Source organism: Bufo bufo, chromosome 10 (genome assembly GCF_905171765.1).
Source record: "Bufo bufo chromosome 10, aBufBuf1.1, whole genome shotgun sequence".
In the NCBI taxonomy this organism is placed as follows: Eukaryota; Metazoa; Chordata; class Amphibia; order Anura; family Bufonidae; genus Bufo; species Bufo bufo.
Window position 1 is genome coordinate 11,611,170 of NC_053398.1, and position 22,697 is coordinate 11,633,866.

Below are 22,697 nucleotides of genomic sequence, written 5' to 3' on the forward strand. Positions count from 1 at the left end.
TTAAAAGGCCTACTTGAAAGTGATTTTCCTTCCAGGGGCCACTTGTTCGCGTCCCAGCGACTGTTAATGACTTTGACGCGAGGTACCCGGCCATGGCTTGGGCGGACATACACAAGGGCGTCTATAGTTCACAAGCTGCCCCCTTCCTTGTAGAGACCCCGGTGATGCATTTCCCTGGGCAGCTGCGTCCTTCTCTGTCCTCTCGGGGGTCAGCGGGTGGGGGCGGACAGCTGGCGGGGTCCCTGTGGATGTTATATCTGGCAGCACCTGCTAATTACCGGGATCTGTCTCATCTTACCGTACACAAGTGCGGTTTTCATGTTGGGATCTATGTTCGCAGCTCCCCGCCACCTCCAGAGGTCACCGTTCCAAATTATATGGTAGCAGATATGCAAATTAACGGCTCCAAATATCCCGCTAACTAGATGGGGCTCAATTTGCACCCTGCGCAAAGCCGTCGTTCTAAACAAGTGTAGAATAGCCTAGAAGTAAGTGCCCCCTCTCCGATCAAGGAATATCCCAGTAAGGGCTCACGCACACGACCGTATGTATTTTGCGGTCCGCAAAAAAACACGGATGACGTCCCTGTGCATTCCGTATTTTGCAGAACGGAACAGCCGGTCCCTAATAGAACAGTCCTATCCTTGTCCGTATTGCGGACAATAATAGGACATACGGAAACGGAATGCACATGGAGTAACTTAATGGTTCCGCATACGGTCCGCAAAAAAAATGGAACGGACACGGAAAGAAAATACGTTTGTGTGCATGAGCCCTGAAAGTAAATCCTTCAGCTGACCTCTTTGTAGTGCATCTGTGTCTGGGAAAGCTGGATAGCAACTGGCGAGAAGAGATGTGGGAGGAAGCATTGTCTCAGCAGCGCAGAGTATTTCAGCAGAGACGTTTGCTGCTTTTGTAGGGACCTGTCCACACCTGTGATTGCTAGTAAGGACAGGATCGCATGAGACAGAGGCAGTGTGGTGATGATGGAGTCGGTTTCAGAGATGCAGCACAGAGTATTTCAGGAAGGTTATGTGCGGAGCCAGGACATAATATAACATGTGTAGTTGGAAAACAATCTTCTTGTAAAGCCGCCATGCAGTGGCACGGAATAACTAGATTCTGCACATATGGTTTGGCGGCAGAAGCATCAATGCCGTGATGACCATCCAGCGCGAAATGCGGCGCTCACGTCCTTTCTGCAGATAATGGATAGGCTGCCTCAGAAAGCGGCTCCGCACTGAACGCAGCGAATGTTTAGGGCGGAGGCGGCTGCCTCGTAAACTGCAGTCCTGGGTCACATCATAGACCAAGGTGCTCTGAAGTCTGACTTGTTTATGCCGCGCTCCACGGCAGTATAATTGGTAGTGGCACAGCCCGCTGACTGGTTCCATATGCACGGCCATGCTTGTGAATATGCATCAGCCCGAGTCGTCAGGAATCGGGACAATGGGGGCCTTGTGCGCAGGGGAGCTGGAGGGGATGTGCACCTTTCTCAGGAGCAATTGGGACTTTAACATGAAACACGGATCTGGAGATAGGACTTCACTACATGTGCAGATGCAGCAGACCTTATTGGAAGGAGACGCTCGTCCAGACCAAGCGCTACCATAAGGCCCCGCAGTCGGTACATGAATCCCTTTTTCAGGTTCCGCCCTCTCAGCATCTGCACCGGGCATAGTACCCCGTGTTTGGAGTGTCCCTTTAAAAATGATTGGCAGTAGGGGTCTCCTGGTTGGATGCTACAGCTGTCACTCAGAGCAGACTTCACAGTGAAGCTCCGCCTCCTGGACACTTACAGGAGCCATACTTAGTAGAATACAAATTCATACTCTCACTGCTCCTGGTAATAAAAACTCCAGAAAAGGTAAGTTGGTGCTGCCCTCCCCAGCTCCGACCGAGTGCTGACACATTTGTTTCTGATAGGATCCGCACCTTCTCCTAAAATACTTTGTGCTGCTGGAGAACCATGCTTCTCTGACCCCCCCACCATGTGCACACTTTTATCTCCATTCCCGCTTCACACCCCATGAAAGTGTGTCTTGTTTGTTGCAGCCGCGGTCACACTACCATCATCACATGAGTGGTCTGGTCACTAGAGCGCTTCCCTCCTGAAATACTCTGTGCTGCCGGGGACCCGGCATCATGTAACTTGCTCTAGGACCTCCCAATTATCCCTATTCACTTCACATGGTGACGCATACAGCCCTGTGCTTACTGCCATCATTTTCACATGGTCACTAGAACGTTCTCTATATGAAATACTCTGCGCTGCTGTGGATCTGAACCATATAGCTCTCTCTAGGACCTCCCACGTGCCTTTTTACTTCATATCATGACAACACTGCCCTTGTCGCATACAACCTGTCCTCGGTATCCTCCTCACATGAGTGGACAGGTCACTGCCCCCCCCCCCCCCAATAATCCTTTCCTGAAATACTTTGTGCTGCTCAAGGACTTTGCTCACATCCCATTGATCACAAATCCTTTCCTCACATCACGTCACTGCCATGTATAGCTCTATTTCACATGGCAGCGGCAAAAAATGAAAACACAAATAACCTGAAATACTCTGTGCCGCTGTGGCCATGGCATTTTCTTTCTTTTTTTTTTCTATTTTTTTTTTGCCCTCTCTCTTCATCCACCTTGGTTCTAGTAACAATCTAGATGGATCTGGTACGGCAATGTGCTCGGGCTCAGTCCCGCTTTGGAGTCTATGCAAAGAAAGGGCTCCGGTCCCCTTTTTAATGAGCCTTTATGGAAACCTGAAAGGAAGCAAAGCAAGCGGAATAAACAGCCTCTCATTTTCCTCGACGTATCCTTTTACTGACAGGGTGGTGAAGAGAGAACGCATTCGATTTGTGCTAATTAACGCTGTCCGTCCAGTAGGCAGCGGCGCAGAAACAGTGCCGCTTTTTTGTCACCGGGCAGAGTTACCGAATTTCCGAGCCCTCCTTCCTCGTCGTATGGCGGGTTTATTTATTCCTTTAGTTCTTAGGGCTTTATTTTTTTTTTTTCCTTTGAGTCAACATGTGTTTATTGATGGCGGTCGTGCGGTGCCCCTTATAAGCGCTGTGCCCCTTCCCCCTTCCCGTCTGCAGGGCACTCTTATTAGGAACAGACCCTGCATGCCCGCTCTTGCCAACCCCTCTGGGTTCCATCTCCTTGGCAGGATTCAAGAGCGTAGGCTTAAAGTTACGGTCGCTCAAATTCTACTTTTGTAACTCTGTAAATTCCGTCTTCTAAACGCACTTTGTTATTGTGGCCCCCCCAAAAAAAATTTTTTTAAGTTAATGGACACTTTGGCCATTTTTTCCCCAAGAACAACCGGCGTTTTGTTTCAGACATTTAATCCGTCTGTATCCCGGCATTATTTACTTTTTTTTTATTTTTGTGCATGCCCACTTTGTGTCAGGGCTACGTCTCGGCTACACTGCGTCCAATTTCCTTTCCCGTGGAAAAATGGTTCGGCTTCAGATACTCAATGCTTTCCAGTCTCTGCCCAGGCTGGGATTTAGAGAGAGAGAAAAAAAAAGAAAAAAAAAAGCATTTTCCACTGAGGGTGCCCTCACCGGCTGTAATGAGCCGTACTTTCCCCAGACCACTTCCAAAAACACAGAAAAAGCCCCCCTCTTGTATTATATTAGCGCAGCGCTGGCATCGGCTGCTGACACATTGTAGCGGAGCAAGGAAGAAAACGTGATTTATGATTCGCATCATCAGCCGACAACTTTATTAGCCACTTTCTGGCGATTATTCCTCCTTCCTCTTGCGGGAAGAATAAGACATAAATATTATTTTATCCCGTTCTTCTTTAATATTTGCAAATGAAAAGGTTCCCTTCTTAGGATCACTTTAAGTCGCTCGTGTGTAGAGGGGTTTTCCTGGCACCTGTTGCTACTTTTAAAGGGTCAAATCCAAGTTTTAAAGGGGTTATCCCATAATTAATGTAAAAACCGAAAATCAGACATCATATAGCTCGAGGGGTGCGTCCTTTCTGCCGCAGCTCGAGGGGTGCGTCCTTTCTGCCGCAGCTCGAGGGGTGCGTCCTTTCTGCCGCAGCTCGAGGGGTGCGTCCTTTCTGCCGCAGCTCGAGGGGTGCGTCCTTTCTGCCGCAGCTCGAGGGGTGCGTCCTTTCTGCCGCAGCTCGAGGGGTGCGTCCTTTCTGCCGCAGCTCGAGGGGTGCGTCCTTTCTGCCGCAGCTCAAGGGGTGCGTCCTTTCTGCCGCAGCTCTCTCCCCCATCACAGCTCGGGAGGCAACTGAAGGATGGAATTGAGCACGTTCGTCCACCTCAGCTAATTGGACAAAGAAATAGGAGAAAAAAACAGCAGGTGGCGCTATACAGATACATTTTATTGAATAACTTGGTGGCTCTGCTAAATTTTTAATTACATGCAATTACAAAAGTATTTAGATCCAATCGCGGTTTTGGAAACTGCAGAATATTTTTGTGGGAATGCTTCTTCTTTTTTTTTTTTTTTACTTACTATACTTTTGCCCCAGTTCATCTCAAATGAGCGAATAGTTTTGATGAAAAATTTCCTGACATTTTTTGTACACAGCTCCTATGCAGAATTATGTTTTTGTTTTTTTCTCCCCCCCACGCGGATTGATTGTGCCTGTAAGCTTGTATAGTCTGATCCTGCAGCTACCCCCTTCTATATGTCTTGTGCTTCTTCATAGCCTACCCAGCGTCTCCTAGTAAATATTAAGGAGCTTACAGAAGAGACTCAGACTGCAGGATCGGACCACGGCGGGTTTGGTTTGTAGTCTGATGTGAAAACTGTCAATCATAGATGTTTCCACCAAGAAAAAAAAAGAAATTGTGCTCCAGATCTTCAAAGAATGTGTTAACCTTTTGTAAGCCTTTTCTTGTTTAGGGTCTACAGATCCTAGACCTGAGTTTCCATGGTAACAGACTACAAACTATACCCTGGGTAGTCTGATCCTGTGGTTATACTTTTTTTCTATCGGCTCCCTACTTGTTACCAATGTAGAGAGAGAAGACGGATCGTGGAGGATTTGCTTCCCTCCCGACAATCGTCTGCGGCATCGGGGTGTCTGATACACCCTATAGTCTTTAATGGGTTTATTTGGTTTTGAAGGTAATCACTTGGGGTGGTTCTGTTCCTCCATCCTCCCCTGACTACTCTCCCTTGCCAGCTGTTGGGGGTTGTGTTATTTTTTACATCCCCTTTAATGGAGGGGACCAGGCACCTCCTTTCCTGGGATGTCTGGAGGCTCCCAACAGTCTAACCCTTTGTATGGCGCAGCTCGCTGACAACCCCAACAAGTGGGATATTGGTGTCCATACTGGTTGTCACCCAGCTTTCCCAGAAGCAGACATTGTGACAGAGGGAGACGTCTGCAGCTTTGAATATTCGCACTGGTTTAGTCCTTGGTTGATTAGTAGGTAAGCTCATACGTCTGGCCTCTTTACAACCCTTGTTGGCTTATTTGTCATCTTGTTACCGTTTTGTATCTGTTTCTTGGCGTTCTTACTCATCTTTATGTGTTTATGCTTTTATTATTTTGTTCCTATAGAAATGGAGCAGCGTGAGCAACCCCCTCTTTCTGCCGTTAATCCCCCCTCAGTCTCAGGGGTTCACCGCTGTGGTGCTGACCTACGACCGCGTCGAGAGCCTCTTTCGAGTCATCACCGAGGTGTCCAAGGTCCCCAGCCTCTCCAAGCTCCTGGTGGTGTGGAATAACCAGAACAAGAGTCCTCCTGAAGGTAATAAGACTCACTGCTGTGGGCATAAAACGGGCACGGAAATGACAAAACTGGTTTAGTTACCCCTGGCAACCAATCAGATTCCACCTTTCATTTGCCATATGAAAGGTGAAATCAGATTTTTTTGCTGTGGGCAACTAAGTCACTTTTCCCTTACACCAGTTTTGCTAAATCTACCGCATGGAGCCAAAATGCATGTCCCCCCCCTTCTAATAAAGGGGTTCAGTCGTTTCATTTACACCTCTGGCTACCAGGAGCATAAAATCTTTCAAAAAGCCGTACCATAAAGAAAATCTTTCCCTATGAGATGCGTCTTTTTGGAAGGGTGGTCTCCATGGATTGGATTTCCATAGCCACACACAAGCCTGATACCACCAGTCCATGAAGCCATCCAGAGCTGCATTCACAATTCTGCTAGTTATCAGTTTTGTGCATCGTGTGAATTCCATCTGCAAATACACACAACATTTGTCCCCTGCAATGAAAAATTGTAAATGTTAAATTCCTGTAATTTGGCAGCAAAGCAGAGTTCTGTCTCCGTGGTACCAGACTACACAAATTCTATGTAGTCGGATCCTGCCGGCATGTGTTACTCTTTTTTCTTTTTGCCATCTGTAGGTTTTTAAAAAGATGGAGTGGAGTAGAGGCCCCCTTTACATAGGCCGAGCATCAGCCTGATAATCGCTAACAAGAGTTCAGCGGACACTCGTTAGCAATTATCTGCTGTTGTAAAGATGCCGCCGATTGGGCTACTTTCACACTGGCGTTTTGGCTTTCCGTTTGTGAGATCCCTTCAGGGTTTTCACAAGCGTCCAAAACGGATCAGTTTTGCCCTAATGCATTCTGAATGGAAAAGGATCCGCTCAGAATGCATCAGTTTGCCTCCGATCAGTCACTATTCCGCTCTGGAGGCTGCCTGCAGCGTTTTGCTGTCCGCTTGACGAAACTGAGCAAAACTGATCCGTCCTGACACACAATGTAAGTCAATGGGGACGGATCCGTTTTCTCTGGCACAATAGAAAACGGATCCGTCTCCCATTGACTTTCAATGGTGTTCATGGCGGATCCGTCTTGGCTATGATACAATACAATACAAACGGATCAGTTCATGGCGGATGCATGCGGTTGTATTATTGTTACGCATCCGTTTTTGCAGATCCATGACGGATCCGCCCAAAACGCAAGTGTGAAAGTAGCCTTACCCGTTGAACAAGCGAAAGGCCGACACTTAAATCATCGTTTGCGGGCAGCAGATTGCGCCGTCTAATAACGCTCTGCTGCCGCCAAACAAGGAGTCTATATGGGGAAGAGTGATGGCATCAGTGATCACTGGTCCCCATACTGTGGAGGAGATCGCTGCATGTAAATTCCGCCATCTCCTCCACTGACGCGCAGGCGATTGCCAGGAAGGAACGCTTCCTTCTTGACAGACGTCTGCTAAATCAGTGTAAAGGGGCCTTAATGCATGATGGCAGGATCAGACTGGAGCCGCGGAGACAAACAGATCTGCGGTGGAGCTCTATATGCAAAAGGCAAAATTTTACATTGAAGCGATAAATTTTGGACATGGTTAAAGCACAGAATCTCGCTGATCTGGTGCCTCCTTTCTGGTGGCTGTAAAGTGCCCGAGTTCTCGGCCAAGCATGTGCACTGCCGCTCCATTCATCTCTGTGGGTCTGCCGTAGATCGCCGAGTGCTTTACTGCGCTTCGCTTCAGCAGCCCTTAGAGTTGAATGGAGCCGCAACGCACATTGGTGACCATTGTCCCTTTCTTGTGATCGACGGGTGTCCGAGCAGTTGTGGTAATCTGCATGTCATCGGCTATGACATGATTACCCTGCAGAGGCTGGATTTGTCATTCTTGCTCTGATCATTCCCTTTAACTCCGTCATGTCCACATGCAGTGAAGCGTTTCTGAAGGTTTCAGCTCATGCGGTGCAGGGGGACGCACGTCACTGTGTAAATCGATATTACAGCTCAGCAGGCCGAGAGCAGGGACGGCTAATCATATGTAAATAGGAAGTTATCACATGCGGGGACGGTCGCGGTGCTCCACCGGGGGCCTCCTTACAGTAGCCGACAGAAGCGATAATTAAGCAGCCTGCGCCTGGCAGTGGGATGGATGTCAGCGGAGACTTCAAGGTCTCTTCCTTTCATTTCACTTTAAACAAATAGTGCGGTCAGATGACGAAGACGGCAGGGAATCCATCCGCCGGCTGCAGAGGAGCCATGCTCCTGCCACATTCATCTTCATTTTCTTTCTTTGATGCTTCCGTCCAGCCGAGATATTTATTTTAGTTAAATTATTTTTTTTTCCTTGATACATTCGGAAAATTCATCGTGATTTAATGCGTTCGGTATTAGGTACGATCCGACGCCCGATCACTGGAGACACCGCGCGTATTGCCGAATCCATGAGGTTTCCTAGATCTGAAAGGCATTATGTGACTTCACAGAAATAAAGCTCGATCACCGTATGAACAACTGCTACAACTTTCTAATAGACTTTGTTTCACGCCTCACCCTTTTCAACATCTCTGTTTGCTGTCGGTGAAAGTGGATACTCTTGCTTAGATGGAAAACCATGGCTAGGCTTGTTCTCTGCTGAGAAGTGGATCACGGAGCATAGCCTCATTCACTGACTGCTAGTAGAGATCTTGAAAAAGGTGAGGTATTAAAGGGGTTGTGCAGTGGTTTTATACCTTCAGAATAGGTCATCAATGTCTAAGGGTACTTTCACATTAGCGGCAGGCTATTCCGGCGGGTGAACAGCCTGTCAGATCCGTCCTGCCGCTAGTTCACGTGTGCCCCCGGACTGCCGCTCCGTCCCCATTGACTATTGACCACCCCAACAATTCCAAGAACGGAGGTCCCCAAGTCCCCCACTTGAATGGGAGCTGTCGGTCCACTGCTCCATTCACATCAGTGAGACTGGCATATACAACACTCAATCAATCCCATAGAGCCGCATTCAAACGGGGGACTCGGGGACCCCCGATCTTAGGGTCACTGGGGGTTATTTCCCCTCCTGGGGGTAGGTGGTAATTGTAGTTCACAGGAAACCTCTTAAGTTTTTAGTTTTTTTTTATTAATTAATTTCTAGGACATTACTTACTAATCGCTGGGGGACCAAGCCTTTGAGCTGAATTTCATCTATTAAAGTTTTCTTCCACAGAAAGTCTATGGCCCAAAATCCGGGTTCCTCTTAAAGTGGTGAGGACGGCAGAGAATAAACTAAGTAATCGCTTCTTTCCTTATGATGAGATTGAGACGGAGGCGGTGCTAGCCATTGACGATGACATCATCATGTTAACGTCGGACGAGCTGCAGTTTGGATACGAGGTAAGTGAACCCCTACAGCCATCTAGTGACTCACTCATGGACCCCAGTCTTAGGGCTCATGCACACAAGCTTCTTTTTTTTTTCTGTGTCTGTTAGTTTTTTTTTTTTTTTTTTTGGCCTTTCAGTGAAAAATAGAACATGTTCTATTATTGTTCGCATTACGGACAAGGATAGGACTGTTCTATTAGGGGCCGGCCGCAAAATGCGGAATGGTCACGACCGGAGTCCGTGTTTTGCTGACCGCAGAACATCCAACAGTCATGTGCATCAGCCCTCAAAGAGGTTTTCCGGGAGGTCAGGATTGATGGCATATCCTCAGGATAGCTCATCCGTATCTAATCGGTGGGGGTCCGACTCCCAACACCCTACTGTTCAGATGTTTGAATGGACCGTGGTTTTCTGGGGAGTGTCGTGGCCTCTTGCTAGGCCAGTTACGTCAAGCTCATTCTTTACATGAGGCACAGGTCGGTCCCAAATGAATGGACCTACTGTAGAATGCAATACCAAGCACAGCCACTATATAATGTACGGCGCTGTGCTTGGTAAGCTGTGAGGAGGCTGCAGCGCTCACCGGCCTCTGATCTGTGGCGGTGCTAGATGTCAGACCCTTACCAGTTACCACCAATATTGGACTCCCTGAAAACCCTTTTAAAAGAACCACCGATTTCTGTGCTATCCATGTACGCGTTTATGAAGTTCCCCTTTAAAGGAGGACCTCTCACCACTCCTGACATGTCTGTTTTAATAGCTTCATACATTCCCCATGTACTAACCATTCTAGAGCCTCTATTCTTATGTCTGTATGTTGTGCCATTCCTCTATTATTTCTACTAGAAGTTATGAATAATTGCTAGCAGTCTGTAGTGAGGGCACAGAGGGGAGGTAACCAGTTGGGGGTGTGTCCCTGCACAGACTCATTCTATCCAATCAGTGCTGACATTTCCACACTGTGCAGAGACACGCCCCCAACTGGTTACCTCCCCTCTGTGCCCTCACTACAGACTGCTAGCAATTATTCATAACTTCTAGTAGAAATAATAGAGGAATGGGGCAACATACAGACATAAGAATAGAGGCTCCAGAATGGTTAGTACATGGGGAATGCATGAAGCTATTAAACCAGACATGGGGAGAGGTCCTCTTTAAGATGCTTTATTGTTGAGACAGTAGCAGATCTTCGGGTTTGAGGTTCGTTCTCCACGTCCCTGGAGAATTTCATTATTGGTGCCAGACTGCTGGGTTCTGTGGGAAACCTGCCCCGCGCCGCCTTCCACGTGGTTCCATGCTGTCTTTTCATTGCTCTTAGGAGACTTCTCGTGGCTGTTTACTGGCCCAAGTCCTCTTCGTAGATGATGTGAAGGATCGGACTCGGCTGCTCTCGTATTTTTAGCACAAAATAATGGTTTTTTTTCTTCTTATCTATCAGACATGTCTCAGTTTACAACATTGATTAAAGGGGTTACTCCCGATTTTATATGAATTCATTGGTAAGCTTGGCAGGGAACGTAAATCCTCAGCATGGTGGCTCAGTGGTTACACTGTTACCTGCGTTCACATCCAGCCAAGGCCGGCGTGGGTATGGAGTCCCCTCCCCCCCCCAAAAAAACCATGCACTGCAGCTTAGTTCTTGCTTCAGGGGATTGCAGCTCTATTCATCCTGATCCGCCTGTTTCATGTATAAAAGAACAGTGTCGCAGTAAAGGCTGGCAGTTACACAGGTGCAGTGTAATGTAAATTTTCTAAAGCTGCGGCATAGTACTGTAATATGCCGCAACATTAGGATCAGTGGGGGGGAACGGCTGGGAAATGGGAGCATCGCCGTACCGGACGCCCGCCTATACTTGTAATATGTTGGCACTTTATAGTTTCAGAAAACCGTTTTACATCAGGTTTTCTCAGTGAGCTGCTGCCACGTAAATTGTATATTCGACAAATGCTTATAGTGCAATTCCATTATACAGTCCGAAGCTTCGCTAATTGGAATCGTTCTCTGACTGGCCCGTGGAGTCCAGAAGGATTTGGCGGCATACTACGTGTCCCTTTAATACGAGGTGCGGTGGCAGTAGGACGGGGGTCACCTGTCGTAAACGTATCCCGCTCAGTAGCTCATTAACCGTTCAGCCCAGATTTGAGGAGAACATTTGTAATTTCGTTGACTGTTCTCTCATTCTTCATTTAAGGGAATTGTCTGACCCTTTCTTCCCCTGTTCCTGGCCTGTAAATCAGCCCCATTTAATGCGGGTCAGTAGCATGTTTAACATTTCGGGGTGCTACTAATGATCACCCAGCCTGTTCTCATTTTCCTGTAGTTTTGATCCCCTTGTCAGCGGTCAAGTTATGGATGAAGTGACGGAAATGGAGGGTCTGATTGTATCCAGCTGCTGACTCGGGGGGTGACATGTCTGTCTGCGGCAGCATTACGAGTCCTTCACAACACCCCCACGTACCCCCACCCCACCTTCTAGTATGCACGTTTTCTCCTCCGACTCCCATGGTATATGTCAGGGATCTGTCTCGTACGCCTTGTGCAGCCGCACAGCGTCTCCAACGCATCTCTTATGTGACACAGAGAGGGAGATGGGGGGTCCTAAGTGATGTGCTGTGGGGTGTAAATGTTACTAAAGGGCGCCAAACGTGTATTTAAATTATACGTCGGTCCTCGAGGAGTTAAAGGGTCATAAGCTTTTCCAGAAACTTTCGATATGTCATAGAGAGCAGAGGGGATCTGAGCACTGAGCCCCCCACCAATCTCTAAAATGAGGAAAGAAAAGCGCTGAACGAGACTGCTCCATAGAAGTTTATGGACCAGTCTCAATTCCGTCCTGTGCAGCGAGGAGAGAGCGCGTGATAGGTTCACTCTTCTTTCCCCTCGTTCTAGGGGTCGGTTGGGGGCTTAGCGCTAAGACCCCAGACGATATAAACTTTTGATATCTCTATGACATATCAAAAGTTTTTGGAAATGTTTGTGAGCCTTTAAAGCTTCTGGGGTCATTTCTTAGTGGGGGAGGGATGAAGTGCAAGTCACATGACAGCATGCATTCATGGTCATTGGTCACTCCACAATCACCTGCTCAGCTCGCCCTTGCCCTAAAGGGAATGTGTCATCCGAAAATGACCCGCTGATTGAATCAGGTTTTTATGTTGGCATGTTTTTAAGAATTTTTCTGAAATCTTGCAGTTTTTATCCTGAGCCTGACTTCCTGTTTTGTACAGATCACTTCTCAGCAGTCATCTAATTATTATCACAGACTGGATTACAATGACAGATGACACTTGTATATAGATAATACAGGATCCACCATTTATAAGAGGCGATTTCACAGCTTACCTTCTCCTCCTCCCTGTACTATGACCTCTGCACAGGTCACAGGGCATGCCCACAACACTTTCCCATAGAAGTCAATGACCATGTTCTATTCATTGTGGCCTATGATCGATCTCGCTAACAGCTGCTCAGGCAAGATAGCTGATGTTTCTGGTTTGAATTTATTAAAAAATGATTGTTTGTTTTTCTCGGCCATTCTCTGCCAGGTATGGAGGGAGTTTCCTGACCGGCTGGTTGGGTATCCAGGACGACTCCACCTATGGGACCACGAGATGAATAAGTGGAAGTACGAATCTGAATGGACCAATGAGGTGTCAATGGTGCTGACCGGAGCTGCGTTCTATCACAAGGTACCTACAGACGCCCGCCTTCTCCTGCCCTCCCGCCTTCTCCTGCCCTCCCGCCTTCTCCTGCCCTCCCGCCTTCTCCTGCCCTCCCGCCTTCTCCTGCCCTCCCGCCTTCTCCTGCCCTCCCGCCTTCTCCTGCCCTCCCGCCTTCTCCTGCCCTCCCGCCTTCTCCTGCCCCCCCGCCTTCTCCTGCCCTCCCGCCTTCTCCTGCCCTCCCGCCTTCTCCTGCCCTCCCGCCTTCTCCTGCCCTCCCGCCTTCTCCTGCCCTCCCGCCTTCTCCTGCCCTCCCGCCTTATCTTACTTTCTGACTATAGCTCTGGGGATACAGAGGTTGCGTTTGTAGTTAGAGCCACAAGAAAGGTCTTGAGGCCCGACACATGACAGTTGCCATATTGGAATATGCCTCCATGTAGTAAATTAAGGCAAGTAAAATTCCCATAATCTGTAATCCTGTAATCCAGAAATGATGTTAAATTGGCGCTAGTTTTATCAGAAATGTTCCAAAACTAGTAGCGGAAGGCAGGCCAGAGCATCTGATAATCCAGCACCTGTCCTATCCTGGTAATTCTGCTGGCCTAACGATGACCTTTCTTCTCTTGTTGGCATGGGCAGTACTTCAATTACCTGTACACCTACAAGATGCCCGGAGACATCAAGAACTGGGTGGACGCGCATATGAATTGTGAAGACATCGCTATGAACTTTTTGGTCGCCAATGTAACAGGGAAGGCTCCTATCAAGGTAACGCCCTCCATAACTCGCCCCTGTCTTGAGTGGGGGCGGCGGGGGGGATCTGAATGCCAATGTAATTTTATATATCCATTGTCAAGCGGGCGCCGCCCTTTCAACAGATTTATTGAAGTGAATCAGGATTTAATATTACTATAAGGTTTTTTTTTTCAGCACCACACGTGTCCGTGGACTGTTGCTGGTATTGCAGCTTATCACCATTCAACACTGCAATACCAAACATGGTCAAAGCACAAGAGTGGCGCTGTTTAAAAAAAAAAAAAAAAAGCCAGGCGGTCTGCCCTCTGCACCCCATTCTGCACATACAACTGTGCTAGTTAATGCAGCTTGTCCAATTTATGGTAATGTGATGAGCTATGGCATGGGCAGCCGTGTCTATGTCAGGGTGCATTTTTATTGCGTTTGCGGTGTATGTGTGGCGTATGGGTGATATCGCACTGTATACCCATGGAAGAGAACCATCGGAAGTATACGGCAGGAATCCTCCTAAAAGAATGAAGGGGGTGCAGCTATCATGTGAGCACCTTGACCCCTTTCATGTGCAGATTAGTGGGGTTCCCGGGTGTAGGATCTCCCCCAATCATACACCGATTAACTATGAACCCCTTTAATAATAATTGCATTCCATGTTGTAGCGTCACCCACCATATTTGTATCATCAGAGCGTCCATCATTTTCAGTCTCCTTTACATCATTGAATTTGTGGGGTCTCTCCAGTAGCCAAATATCAGAGCGGAGTCACCCTATATAGAAGACATCTGTCTTCCCTGGGACAGCTGACCAAAGAATGTTAATTATAAATTTCACCCCTCGCGAATGTTAATTTAAAAGTGATCTTGCAATCATCTTCTCCAATCCCCGGTATTACCGGGGGTATCTGGCTGGTGTCGGCCACTCTTTGATCCTGAGCCCTTCACACATACATTTCCCGTGGTGTCATCAGCGCCCGGATCGGGTGCTGCAATGGCATCTCCTCCGCTTGTAAACGGCGCTGTAGGTTGGCAACTCTGAGTTACTGGCAGCTCTGGCTCATCTATCTCTCCCAGGGATTACCCTTTGCTGATGCCGGAGAGGAGAGGGGGGCGCAGCTCATCTGCTCTGCTGTGTCGGCTGAAGGTTACAGAGAAGCCGTGGAGAGCTTGGAAAACTCCAAAAGACCAAATGATGTTTACACAGGGACCTTGGCGGAGCAAGAAGTCATTAAAAGGGAATTAAAGGGCTTGTCATCACCAAGTCTCTCTAGGAGAAGGAGGGGGGATGCAAATCCCGCGATCTGTTTTCATTGGGTCTTGGGCTTAGCACCGCGCTACCCAACCCGAGCAACCTGCGCGACAAGAATGTACTGTCCTCTGTGACCAACATTCTACCCATTGATGGTCTGTTTCATTCGTCTCCCCTATAGGTGACACCTCGCAAAAAGTTTAAGTGCCCTGAGTGCACCGCCATCGATGGGCTGTCCTTGGATCAGACGCACATGGTGGAAAGGTAAGTGCCCCAGATCCTTGTAGTAATTCCATGTATTCACTCATTTAAAGGGCATCTGTCAGCAGTTTTGTACCTATGACACTGGCTGACCTGTTGCATGTGCACTCGGCAGCTGAAGGCATTTGTGTTGGTCCCATGTTCATATGTGCCCGCATTGCTGAGAAAAATGAAATTTGAATACATGCAAATGAGCCTCTAGGAGCAATGGGGGCGTTGCCGTTACACCTAGAGGCTCAGCTGTCTCTGCAACTGCTGCGCCCCCCTGCACTAGGAGAAGTCAGGGCCCGGCTCGATGGTGTTTTCACTGCCCGGCCCTGTCAATCAAAGTGCAGAGGGCACAGCAGTTTCAGAGAGAGCTGAGCCTCTAGGAGTAATGGTAACGCCCCCGTTGCTCCTAGAGGCTCATTTGCATATATTAAAACGTCATTTTTCTTAGCAATGCGGGCACATATAAACATGGGACCAACACAGATGCCTTCAGCTGCCAAGCGCACATGTAACAGGTCAGCCAGTGTCATAGGGATAAATCTGCTGATGGGTGCCCTTTAAGGGATTGTACAGGAGTAGTGTTGAGCGAACTTGTGTTTCCAAGTTCGTGTAAAAGGTTAAGGTTATCTAAGAATTCTGCTACCACGGACCATAATTTATGGTCCGTGGTAGTGGAATCCATAACAGAATTCTTAGATAACCTGAATCTTGTACACCGTACTTGAAAACACAAGTTCACTCATCCCTATACAGGAGTGGAAAAACATGGCCGCTTTCTTCCCTGTCCATGGGTGGTGTGCCATATTGCAGCTTTGTTCCATTCAGTTCAATGGAGCTGAACTGCGATATCGGACCCAACCTATGGACAGGAGTGACAGTGCTTCTGATGGAGAGCAGCCATGTTCTCCTAATCCTTCAGCTACTTAACCAGGGTAGTTGGATGTCATGAACCAGTAGGGGACACCGTCCTGATTTTCACTCTGAGGCCCTCCTTTCTAGGGTCATTAACTTTAAAAAAAAAAATTTTTATATGTTATAGAGATATATCAAACATTTAGATTGGTAGGGATCTGAGTGCTGAGATCCCCCCCTAATCTCTAAAACGAGGGGAGACAAGTGCACACATATCGCGCTCTCTTTCCTTGCTGCAGGGAACTGAAATGAGACAGGCCTCTATGGAGCCAGTCTCATGCAGCGAAGAGAGTGCAATATTCGCACACTTCTCTCCAGTCAGTCTAGAGATCGGTGGGGGTCTCGTGTTTAGACCCCCATTGATGTAAATTTTTGTTAGGTCAAGGTGTTGCCATAGAGACACATCTTCAGTATCTGATACTGACACCCCCTGCCGCTCAGCCGTTTGACGAGGCTGCAGCCCTTCGGTGAGTGCCGTGGCCTCATCATAGCTTACCAAGCACAGTGCCTTACATTGTATACCAGCTGTGCTTGAATGAGTCTAGGCCATTTGAGCAATAAGCAAGACGTCACGTGGACCCCCACCGATCAGATACTGATGACCTATTCTGAATATAGGTCATCATTATTACCACTCGGAAAACCCCTTTAAAGCAGCCGGTATGCCACGACCTCAGAGGTCACTGTCAGTGTCCACACATCCGGATCATTCCATTATTGGAATTGGGGGGGGGGGGGGAGTGGTCTTGAACTGTGTCTACATGGAATTTGACATCCTCGCGTCTCTGAAGATTTACCGGACTCGTCCCACATATTTTAGCAATTGCTGTTCAGGCATTTTCCTTATATTCACGCAACATTCACGTGTGTGTATATATATGTGTGTGTGTGTGTGTGTGTGTGTGTGTGTGTATGTGTGTGTGTATATATATATATATATATATATTTATTTATTTTCTGGCCCACATTGTGTTATCTGGTCCTGAGGAATCCACGGCCGAGCAGATGCTCCACAAATGTCCTGTTCGGAGGGGGTTAAGAGATGAAATGAGTGCGGTGAGCGGCCGTGAGTTATAGGGGACCTCACCTCCGTCCATATGGGGGCCTTATCTAGGGCCCGGACTGATGTTCTGTCAGGCACACAGCTTTAGGAATGGCAGGAATTTGGGAGGATTGGAAGACACAGAGGAGGGAATGATAGCACTTGTATCCCCTATGCTGGTCTCTTGCTGTCCGCCTGGACTGTTGACTTAACCCCTTCCTCACTCACAACTTGAGTTTTTTTTATTTTTATGTATTACTGGAAGTGAGGATCAGATCCTTCCCAGGGTGGACCCTGGGGCTCAGAATCCTCCTCGGTCAGACTGTTGTGGAGGTGATGTGCCATTAAACCAATTAATATGCTCCCCGGCTCCCTGCAGGTCGTCTTCATTCCTGGAGACCTTCTCTACAGAACACACTTTATAAGCTCCTACAGGTTGTCTTCTTTCCTGGAAGACCCATTGACTGAAACCCCTTTAAAATACTCACCCAACCCCCTTCAGCTTGTCTTTGTTTTTGGAGACCCTCTATAGGGAAACCCCCTTATATACAACCCCAGGCCCCCTACAGGTTGTCTTCATTCCTGGAGACCCTCTATATGGAAACCCCCTTATATACAACCCCAGGCCCCCTACTGGTTGTCTTCATTCCTGGAGACCCTCTATATGGAACCCCCCTTATATACAACCCCAGGCCCCCTACAGGTTGTCTTCATTCCTGGAGACCCTCTATATGGAAACCCCCTTATATACAACCCCAGGCCCCCTACAGGTTGTCTTCATTCCTGGAGACCCTCTATATGGAAACCCCCTTATATACAACCCCAGGCCCCCTACTGGTTGTCTTCATTCCTGGAGACCCTCTATATGGAAACCCCCTTATATACAACCCCAGGCCCCCTACAGGTTGTCTTCATTCCTGGAGACCCTCTATATGGAAACCCCCTTATATACAACCCCAGGCCCCCTACTGGTTGTCTTCATTCCTGGAGACCCTCTATATGGAAACCTCCTTATATACAACCCCAGGCCCCCTACTGGTTGTCTTCATTCCTGGAGACCCATATACAGAAACCCCCTTTTATATACTCCCCTGGCCCCCCTTCAGGTTGTCTTCATTCCTCGAGACCCTCTATATGATTAGGGCGGCCTATCTATAAAATATGATGATTGTTCCTGATGTGAGGGTTCCTGCGGGGGCACAGATGAGGAGCACTGTGCGTGCGAGTCCGACCTGTACTCGCAGGGGGTTTATGGCGTGGTCTTCAGCCAGGCTCTGCTGGGTACTTGGGTTCCTCGCATTCCTGAGGCGCTGGCGTGTTGGCTGGAGTTGTGTCCGACCTGTAGACAGATGATTTTCACTCTCCACGTGTGTGAATCAAGATGGATCCCCCGCAGGTAGGAACACATGAGCGTCCAGCAGGGAAGCCAGAGCGTCGGCACGATGGGGGGAGGGGTATGCTGTAAAGAATGCACTGGGCTCAATATCTCAAATTACTATAGAAATATGTTCTGAAGTCAGTAATCTGGATGTGTAATGTGCGTGTATCACTTCCCAGCTACTGCGACACAACAACTCCCAGCATGCCCTGACCGCTTCAGCCTTCATATCCTAAATCATTGACCAGTAACCTATGACTTCCCAGCTATAGTGATACTACAACGCCCAGCATGCCCTGAAACCCAAAGCCTTTATATTCTACATCATTGACCTCCAACATGTGACTTCTGAGCTATTGTTATACTACTACTCCCAGCATGCTTTGACAGCTTTAGACCCTCCTCCTTGTTCTTCCCCTTGTTGGTACTACAACACCCATCATGCCCATACACCTTCGACCTTCATAATCCAGTATTATCCAGTTGTTATACTAAAGCTCCCATCATGTTTTAACAGCCTTTCACCTTCATACTTGTGGTCTTACAGCTGATGATACTACAACTCCCAGCATGTCCTGATACAGTGCCTTAAAAAGTATCCATACCTCTCTGACTTTTTCACAAACTAAGGCTACTTTCACACTAGCGTTTTTTGCGGATCCGTCATGGATCTGCAAAAACACTTAAGTTACAATAATACAACCGCATGCATCTGTCATGAACCGATCCGGTTGTATTATGTCTTCTATAGCCATGACGGATCCGTCTTGAACATCATTGAAAGTCAATGGGGGACGGATCCGTTTTTTATTGTGTCAGAGAAAACGTATCTGTTCCCATTGACTTACATTGTGTGCCAGGACGGATCCGTTTGGCTCCGCTTCGTCAGGCGGACAGCAAAACGCTGCAAGCAGCCTCCAGAGCGGAATGGAGACTGATCGGAGGCAAACTGAGCGGATCCTTTTCCATTCCGAATGCATTAGGGCAAAACTGATCTGTTTTGGACCGCTAGTGAGAGCCCTGAACGGATCTCACAAACGGAAAGCCAAAACGCCAGGGTGAAAGTAGCCTTAAATAAATAAGTGAAAAGAAAGTGATACAGGGTTTTTAAAATTTTTAATAAATAAAAATCTGGAAAGTGTGACGTGCATTAGTATTCAGCCCCCTGTACTCTGTTCTCCCTAAATAAAACCCAGTGTCGCCAACTGCCTCCAGAAGCCCCTAATTAGTAAATAGAGTCCCCCTGTGTGTAATGTCTTCTCCGTATAACTCCAGCTGTTCTGTGAAGGCCTCAGAGGTTTGTTAGAGAACATTAGTGATCAAACAGCATCATGAAAATCAAAGAACACACCAGACAGGTCAAGGATAAAGTTGTGGAGAAGTGTAAACAGGGTTATGTTATAAAAAAAAATAATGTTTCAAGCTCTGAACTTTCCAGCAGGACAACGACCCTCAACATCCATTCAGAGTTACAATGGAAGGGTTTAGATCAAAGCATATTCATGTGTTAGCACGGCCCAGTCACAGTCCAGACCTAAATCCCATAGAGAATCTGTGACAAGACTTGAAAATCGTTGTTAATCACAGACGCTCTCCATCCAATCTGACTGAGCGCGAGCTCTTCTGCAAAGAAGAATGGGCAAAAATGTCTGCCTCTAGATGTGCAAAGCTGGTAGAGACAGACCCCCCTGTAATTGCAGAGAAAGGGGGTCCTACGAATAGTTTTTTATTAAAACTTTTGAAACCCATGTATGATTTTCTTTCACTTCACACATACTTGCAACTTTGTGTTGGTCTGTCACATAAAATCACAATCAAATACATTTACGTTTTGGGATGAAACATGAAAAAAAGTGGAAAAGTTCAAGGAGTACTAATAGTTTTTCAAGTCACTGTCGCTTCAGCCTTCAAATCCTACGTCATCGACCTGCAACTTGTGACTTCGCAGCTATTGTGACACTATAATGTCCTGACGGCTTCAGCCTTTTTATGGCTCTCTGGCTGCTGATACTATAACCCAGCCTGTTGCTGTCATGATAGGAGTTGTAGTATGACATCAGCGGGGAGTGCCACAGATTGCACGTGGCCGCCATAGGTAAGGACTGTTGGCTTTTTAATAATTTTTATTTTTTGCTGTGTTTGTTTTCATTGCTGCGGAAGTTATAGCTCTCTGCCCTTTGTTACATTGCAGGGACACGTCGGCATATATGGTGCCATGGTGCCAGTTTTGGCACAGCGTGCTGTACTGTATACAATGTCCCATCAGCCACTGGTCTGTTCTCGGAAAAATCTCTCCCTCTGGCTGCCCATGATCCACGGAGAGCCTTTTGTGTAAAACTGCTGACTTCAGTGGCATTGGCGGTGGATAATGTGATGCCGTGTATAAGACCTCGATGGCCTGGCAGCGGCATCTCCATTGTCCTGAAAGCCTAAGGGTCTAAGAACCACTGTCCTGACCCCACAATAGTCACGGCTCTATTGTCTGTAGACACATGGCTATCATCACAAGACCCTGACGTCACAGCAACATTGCCCGAGTATGCCAGAGCAAGGGTTAGAAGAAGTAGGTGGCCATCTAGGGCACCATCTATGGAGGGGGCACAGATTACAGGTCTAAGGACTACCCTTTGCCATTAAAGAGGGGCACATGGTAACCCCTGCCCAAAACTGTTTCTCCTGGCCCTGCCCCAGAACGTGCATTAGTATTGTCCCAAGACCGCGGCAGTGGCGTCCCTACCACCCTGTGGGCACCGCGCTATGGTCCTGAGAACACATTGATGGTAGTTGTGCCAACTACTTTACTTAGTTATTCAGTTTTTTTTACCCAGAAAGTAATTTTTCAGATTATAGGATATCCCGAATTGTCGTTTTTTTTTCTGCATTGCAACCCATATGTTGACCTTTCATTCTCTACCTCCGCAGGTCAGAATGCATTAATAAATTTGCCACCGTATTTGGCACCATGCCCCTGAAGGTGGTGGAACATCGGGCCGACCCCGTCCTCTACAAAGACGACTTTCCCGAGAAGCTGAAAAGTTTCCCCAATATCGGAAGCCTTTAAGGAGGAGAGCGCCGTCTGCCTGACTGCTGTGACATCGTCACTCTGCGTCCTCCACGCGTTTCATATCTGACTGCCGGACGGAGGGATGACCTCACTGTATTTATCATGTGTTGTATTGCTCTGTGGTCAGTATACAAGACGTTCGGTATATTCCGTCATGTGGGCGACATGTATGTGCTGTCACAGACACGAGATCCAACGGCCGCTGCCCTTCCCGTTCCCATCATTTCAACGGTTCTTTCTGACCCACGGAATTGTAACGTCTCATACAGAGTTTCTCAGTCAAAGTCTACGGAAAATGTTCTTTTGTAATATAATTGTTTCATATTCATTTTAGGAATTGTTAGTATTGTTATTATTTTATTTTTATTTTTTAACTCTAGTCACACCCAAAGCTGCTTTCAACGTTCTGCTGGCTGTCGGGGTTCTCCCCTCTAGCGCTGCTGTCTAATTGTCATCTGAGCGCCCACAGTGCACTGATGGAGGCAGAATTTTGAAAACTGGTTTGGTTGTGATTAGAGAAGACGTGTAATTCCAAATCACTGCAGCGAACGGAAAGGAAAATATCTGCCATGTTGCTCGGCCTACACTGAAATGTTGGAATGCTGGGGACTCGAGTTTTACCTTTGTTTTATTTCATCTGTGATCATTTTATTTGATATTTTATGACAGAATTTTTTAAATGCATTTTACTAATTAATTTTGATCCTGTGGAACCTTTTTGAATTTGTCTTTGTGCAATAGAAGTCACCGGTGGTGTCTGTAGATGTCATACTTCAATTGTCGAGTCCAACACTTAGTGCGTCACCTAACACTGCCGAATGTTAAAGGAGTTCTGTATGTTAAAGGGGGTGTCTGCTCTTGGAGAACTACTGAGTTACATCCTGTATTATACTCCAGAGCTGCACTCACTATTCTGCTGGTGCAGACACTGTGTACATACATTACTTATCCTGTACTGATCCTGAGTTACATCCTGTATTATACTCCAGAGCTGCACTCACTATTCTGCTGGTGCAGTCACTGTGTACATACATTACTTATCCTGTACTGATCCAGAGTTACATCCTGTATTATACTCCAGAGCTGCACTCACTATTCTGCTGGTGCAGACACTGTGTACATACATTACTTATCCTGTACTGATCCTGAGTTACATCCTGTATTATACTCCAGAGCTGCACTCACTATTCTGCTGGTGCAGACACTGTGTACATACATTACTTATCCTGTACTGATCCTGAGTTACATCCTGTATTATACTCCAGAGCTGCACTCACTATTCTGCTGGTGCAGTCACTGTGTACATACATTACTTATCCTGTACTGATC

At 47.4% G+C, this 22,697-nt stretch overlaps 1 protein-coding gene across 1 annotated transcript in view; it reads left to right on the forward strand.

The window, feature by feature from the left end:
* The window catches only part of EXT2 (exostosin glycosyltransferase 2), a 59,663-nt gene extending 37,312 nt beyond the window's left edge, over positions 1-22,351 (forward strand). Inside the window, exons 9-14 of the mRNA XM_040409298.1 lie at positions 5,546-5,735; positions 8,911-9,077; positions 12,609-12,752; positions 13,362-13,490; positions 14,902-14,984; positions 21,227-22,351. Coding sequence (XP_040265232.1) covers positions 5,546-5,735; positions 8,911-9,077; positions 12,609-12,752; positions 13,362-13,490; positions 14,902-14,984; positions 21,227-21,365 — 852 coding nt within the window. The 3' untranslated portion in view covers positions 21,366-22,351. The remainder of the gene's footprint in view (positions 1-5,545; positions 5,736-8,910; positions 9,078-12,608; positions 12,753-13,361; positions 13,491-14,901; positions 14,985-21,226) is intronic.
* Positions 22,352-22,697: the final 346 nt, after the last annotated feature.